The following is a 5,709-nucleotide window of genomic DNA, read 5'->3' as shown; positions in this document are numbered from 1 at the left end:
CCGGGGAAGGGCCCCCCGGGGAGGTGGTCGGCGCGCCCCAGCCGCAGGGGCCGGGCGTGGGAGGTGGCGCGCTGCTCCAGGCCGGGACAGCCCGTGTACTGCGCCCTAGTCTCGCTGCTCTGGTGCTTTATGGTCAGAGGGTGGCGCCAGCCGCGGTGTCTGAGCTGCAGGAGGGCGGCCCAGAGACTCGATGTCAGAGCACAGGGGACCAAGGGCGGTCCCAGGCCCTGGTCCCCGAAGGCACTGCCATCTCAGAACCTCACCTTTTCTCCTAAATCCTTGATCCCCATAGTCCGCGTGGGGTCCGCAGGCTCTGGGGCCCTGGGCTGCGCATAGGGCCCGCCGTGGTTCTTGGGCACGTAAGCCGAGCCCGAGGTCGTCTCCCACCTGCTGATGACCTCGTCGAAAGCCCAGATGTGCGGAGCCTGCTTTGCGGCCGGGGGTAGGGGCTTGGCCACCGTGGACTGGTGGGAAGGGGCAGGACGTCGGCTGCAGGGACTCGGGAGCCCCCTCCAGCTCAGACCTCTCCCCGCCGGCTGTCAGGTCCAGGCATCCAGGTTCCCCGGCCCCTCCTCTCTGAGCGTCAGGACCCTCCTCCGAACACTAGTCCAAGCCCCAGCCCCGAGTCCTCTTCTCGTAGCACTCGGGTTTCTGGAGGGACCCCTAGGGCCCTCCAAGCTAGGGTCCTCTCACCTGCACGGTGGGCGGGGGGAAGGGCGCAGGCGGGACGAGGTGGTGGGCAACTCCGCTGCTGGTGAGATGCCAGTTGGGCCAGGATCCCGGCACCTCGGTTTCAGAGATGGGGGACCACAAGGGCCCATAACGCAGAGCCAGAGTCCGGCCAGCCATGGTCCCGCCCCCTCACCCGGAGCCGGGCAGGAGCAAACTTGTTGTGGCTGTTGCCCCGGGTGACAGAACCCGCCCACCCTGAGCTTAGCCAATGAAGTGCCTGCAGGTATATGGATGGATAGTGAGAAAGAGACCCGGGGAAAGAGAGACAGGGACTGAGAGAGGACAGAGACTCCCAACCTCCCAACAGGGGCACAGAAACAGTGAAACATGGGGAGCAGGCCAGGGGCTCCGAGAGAGGAGGGCCAAGACGGAGCAGAACAGGAAGCGGAAACAGAAATTCAGTTTTCAGGGACCTGGAGATCACAGGGGTGAGACAGAGCAACAGAGAAGGGGACAGAGATGGGAGGAGGGGCCTGCAGACATAGAGACAGAGACACCCCCAGCACATCAGGGAACCTGTGAGAAACACCCCCACTTCCACAGGGTCCAAACCCTCCCTCTCCCCCTGGCAAGTCTGCCCACCTCCGCTAACTAGTTCCAGAAGCCTGCTAGGGACGTGGGCACTAGGGACCGTTGGCCATCCTGCCCGCCCGACTCGATGAAAATCCCACCTGAATACAGGGGTGGGTGAAGGGGGAACGGCCCACAAATACACAGGGAAATACCTAGCAAGAAAGAGGAGGGTGTGGAAGAGCTTTGCCTAGTGAGGGGGAAGTACACACTGGTGTGGAGAGGTGAGTGAGAGACAGGGACAGAGAGAGATACCAGCTCAGAGACGAGAGACGCCGGAAGTTAGAGACAGCGAAAAAGAGAAGGGACCACAGGTCTAAAACAAGGAGATGGAGAAACCAAAGCGGTCAACCCCACTGTGCCCTGGGGGGCAGGAAGATGTGCGATGTGTGGGTCCTGAGCACGTGACAGAGTGGGAACATGCGTCAAGCAGAAGCAACGGTGAAATATTTTGAGGGAGCGGGATCTGCCCTCACCTCACTTGGAACTTCCTCACCATAAAGAGCTTTTGGTCAAGGCCTCTACCTCAGCCTCGCATCCTGTCCCACCAGCCCAAACGTCAGACAAGGAAAGCAGAGGCTGCCTTCTGCAGCCCGGCCCGGGTCCCACTGACTGCCCCCACCCCCGGCCATACCGAGGACCCTTCTCAAAGCCTGTTAGTGTCCTAGCCCGGGTCCTAGCCAGAGGGCTGGCCGGCTGGTCAGAACCTCACATCCTACTCAATCGAGACAATTTTTTAAAAAAGATTTTTCCCTTTTTGGAAACCAGCAGGTGGTGTGGTTAAGGCGCTGGACTCCCACATGGCTGACCACGGCTCAAATCCCAGACCTGGCAGCTTGAAAATCACTCAGTGTATGTGCATCCGTCCATGCCCAAAATCCTAAGAGGAGGATGGAGAAGGGACTGTGGCATGGCCATCTCCCCTGGAGTGATTTCTCACTTCCCCTTCCTCTCTGACAAGCACAAGCACCCTGTGGCCAAATGTTTTAAAAAGTATTTTAATCCCTTTTCTGTGACCTCTGAATCTCCACCCCCTCCTTCATGGTAAGAGGGCATGTGCACATACATGTGTGTGCATGACTGAGGGGCACCTTCCATCGGGTCCCTGACCGCAAGCCCCTTCTTCCCGTCCTCCGGCCGGGGGACCCTGGGCACTCATACACGTGCCCGAGTATGGCAGGACGACCAGGCTAGGGAACTGAGCAGAGGTTGCCACGTGAGGCCCGGCTTCCCTGGAGCAGTGCATCACCACCAAACCACGGAGCCGGCCCCTAAACTGGGCGCATTTAAGGGGTGGTTTTGTTCGTTTTTTTCCTTTTTCTTCCCCAATGTGGTGTAAAGGCTGGAATGGAGAAGGGGGTAGACACGGGACTGTAGCCCCCCAGTGCCCGATCACTCACCATTCCCCTTGGCTAGTGCTTCCCGGGTGGCGGGGACTGTTGCTCACTACCTCAAAACTGCAAAGTTCTCATTTGAACCCTCAACTCATACCGAAAGGCCTTGTGTGAGGCATGTTTTCTTTTCTTTTCTCTTCTCTTCTTTTCTTTCCCCCTACAAACCTTGTGCACTCACCAAAGAGACAGAAAGCAAGAAATCAGGTGGGGGGAGAAGAAGGATGCCACAATCCCTTCTCCTCCAGTCTCCTCCCAGGATTTTGGGCACACGCGTACATGCACCTGGGATGAGTTTTAAGCAACCAGGTCTGGGACTTGAACTGCAGTCAACTATGTGGGAGTCCAGCAACGTAACCATCATGCCATCTGCCAGTCCCCATGGACCATGTTTTCAAGGTTCCCTGGCCTGTTGTCTGCATGTTCGTTTCTACCCTCTCCACCCACTTAACATATTTCCTGTCCCTCTCCCCAGCATGGGCAAGGCAACGTCCTCTGAGACCAGGTGGTCAGTTCGTGAAGCCGAGGGCCTCCGGCAGTCAAGTCCGCAAGCGTTGACCTGAGGGGTTGTGTTTCGGCTGATAAATACTAAGCACTCAGCAAACACTGGCCACTGTGATCATCCTCATGATTACCCTCAGGTTCTTCCAGGAGAACTCCTATTCATCCTTAGAAACCCCATCTGGTTGCATGACGCATCCTGCATGGATTGAGCTCTCAAAATCAGAGAGCTGTGACTTTGTGATCTCTGACGAGGTTGAGGTCCCCAATGAAAGCCCTCGGAGCAGCCAAGCCGCCCCCTAGGTCCTTCAGCAGCCGGCTCTCTTGGTTCTCTGCTCCATGGGTTCCTGGGCTGGGGCCTCAGGCCCGGCCAGTCCGGCTGAGGAGCGTGCAGACACAGGCAGTATCGATTCGAATCCATCTCCAGCCCACGCGGCCCTGGGCATCTGCGGTCAGCGCCCGCACGTAGGACTGCTTGGCCTTGCACTCGGACACCCAGTGCCTCCGGTCCACACCCCGGCAGCCCGCTCCGGCCCCACCGGGGCCACCTTCCCCAGAGCTATCGGCCTTACAGCGAGTCTCGAAGAAGTACTGGCGGAGGGGGCTGCCGCCCGCTGCTGGCCACCTCCACCTCGCGCCCGCGCAAGTCCACAGCCGTGCGGCGGTCTGTCACCCAGCCGCTGACCGCATCGCACACGGCCAGCTCACCGCGGCGACTCGCTGGCGCCGTCTCGCTCACCCCACGCCGACTGCGGTTGGCTGCGGCCCCTGCCGACTCCCCGAAGGCCCCAGCCTCCAGAAGGAAGAGCAGAGGGGGCCCAGTGGGGGCACCCCTGGATAGGGCTACGCGGGGAGACAGGAGGTCCCACTCAGGGGCCAGAAAGGGGGGCAGAGGCGAGGGTGGAGGATGGGGCTCCATTGGAACGCTGGGGAGGAGGAAGAGGAGAAGGATGGGGAGGGTGCATGGGGGGTGGGGGAGCATGTCTTGCAGCACCTGAAAGAGAGAGGGAGGCCAGAGTGAGAGAAGAGGATAGAGACTTAGGGGAGGACAGACTTGGAGACCCCAGGGGCATCCTGCCTAAAACTGGGGTGGCCTGGTTCTAGAGCCCCGGGAGGCCCTTTGGTCTAGGACCTGGGTAACAACCACCTTCTAGATTAATACGCATTCAGCTACTATCACTTAAGAGCCAGCAAAGGGAGGATAGCGACTGGGAGAAGTGAACGACCTGCCCCAGGTCACGCAGACCACAAGCAGCAGAGGTGGGACCTGAACCCTCACTGAGCAACCCCACTCAGCCTTCCTGTCTCCACAGCCTGAGGGACCCTAACCCTGCAGGTGGAGGACACTCCAGGTTTCCGGGACACCCAAGTGCCCCAGGATGCCTGCAAGAAAGACACTTGCTCTTGCAGGCGGGGCCTCAGCTTCCTGCCAGCGAGGCCCACTAGGGCCCGGAGAGGCTGGCTGGCAGGTCTCTACAGCATTCTGGAAGCTGGTGGATCTGGGAAGGGGTGGCATGGGGAGGACTGGGAAGCAGCCAGCGGTTACCCGATCTGTCAGCACCTCCTCCACCTCCGAGCTCCAGGCCTGGGGGCCCCCAGGCTCCAGGGGGCCCCTTTGGAGAACGCAGGTGTCCCCCTCCTCCCCGACATTTCAGGAGAGGGAGGGGGCAACCACCTAGGGGAAGAAAGTTGAGGCGGGTTATAGAGTCACCAAGGGGAGGGGGCCTGACCCCCAACATCCCTTTCCCAGTCTTCCTCCTAAAGTGTAGGGTACCCAAGAGTTGAGGCCCGCCCCCTTCCCTGAGGCCCCTTCCCTGCCCAGGTGATGGCGCCTAGCTGGGATGGGAAGCAGATGGGGGGAGAGGGGAGGGGAAGGGAGCAGGGAGTCGCTTATAAAGGAGGCTGGAAAAGATTACATCCCCCTTGGCCCATTCGTCTCCCAGACGGCGGGGGCAGGGCTGGCCCGGGCACCCGGGTCCCAGAGGGCCCACACTCCAGAAGCCCTGGGTCCCCAAGGCTGCTTCCTGGAATGTTCCCTCCTCGCGGGACAGGCCAGGGCCCGCCCAAGACTTCGGCACATACCTGGAGTGGCCGGCCCGGCTCAGAGATGGGGAAATGGGAAGGGTGGGCGTGAAGAGGGGCGCAGGTTGACCCGCTAGGGCCAGGAGTGTGGGTCCCCAGCCGCCTCCGCCCTCGCACCGGGACCTGGGGTCCCCAGCTGTCTCCTCCCTCAGACCCAGGAGTGCTGGAGTTCAGGCCCCTCTTCCCCGATACTCAGCAACGTGGGCTCCCCGGCTCCTCCTCCAGATCTGGGCTGGGGGTCGGGACTCCTGAGACCCGGCTGCAGATCTTGCGACACTTCCCTCCTGCCTCAGTTTCTCCGCCAAGCCCCGCCCCGCCGGCCCCGCCCCCGTCCCTCCCTACCCGGGGGCAGGGCCACCCGGACGCCGGAATCCCCGAGGAGGAGGCGCGGAGGCGCTTACCTGGGGCGCGCTCTCGGCTTCTCCGGCAGCCC

The 5,709-nt window shown here is 61.4% G+C and overlaps 2 protein-coding genes across 2 annotated transcripts in view; both read right to left on the bottom strand.

Moving 5' to 3' along the window:
- The window catches only part of SAXO3 (stabilizer of axonemal microtubules 3), a 6,195-nt gene extending 5,346 nt beyond the window's left edge, over positions 1–849 (bottom strand). Inside the window, exons 1-2 of the mRNA XM_027776462.1 lie at positions 694–849; positions 264–464 (exon numbers count right to left, since the gene is read on the bottom strand). Of these exons, the coding sequence (XP_027632263.1) occupies positions 264–464; positions 694–849 (357 nt within the window). The remainder of the gene's footprint in view (positions 1–263; positions 465–693) is intronic.
- Positions 850–3,051: 2,202 nt separating this feature from the next.
- NTF4 (neurotrophin 4) lies at positions 3,052–5,514 on the bottom strand. The gene is given in 4 exon segments (XM_006160173.3): positions 3,052–3,816; positions 3,818–4,188; positions 4,741–4,869; positions 5,277–5,514. Coding segments are annotated over 2 exon segments (621 nt in total). The 5' UTR covers positions 4,177–4,188; positions 4,741–4,869; positions 5,277–5,514; the 3' UTR covers positions 3,052–3,554.
- Between the last annotated feature and the right edge of the window lie 195 nt (positions 5,515–5,709).

This window comes from Tupaia chinensis, unplaced genomic scaffold, assembly GCF_000334495.1.
Source record: "Tupaia chinensis unplaced genomic scaffold, TupChi_1.0 Scaffold000673_1, whole genome shotgun sequence".
Lineage (NCBI taxonomy): Eukaryota > Metazoa > Chordata > Mammalia > Scandentia > Tupaiidae > Tupaia > Tupaia belangeri.
Note: the sequence above shows the minus strand (reverse complement) of the source record. Positions and strands in the feature narration are given on the sequence as shown.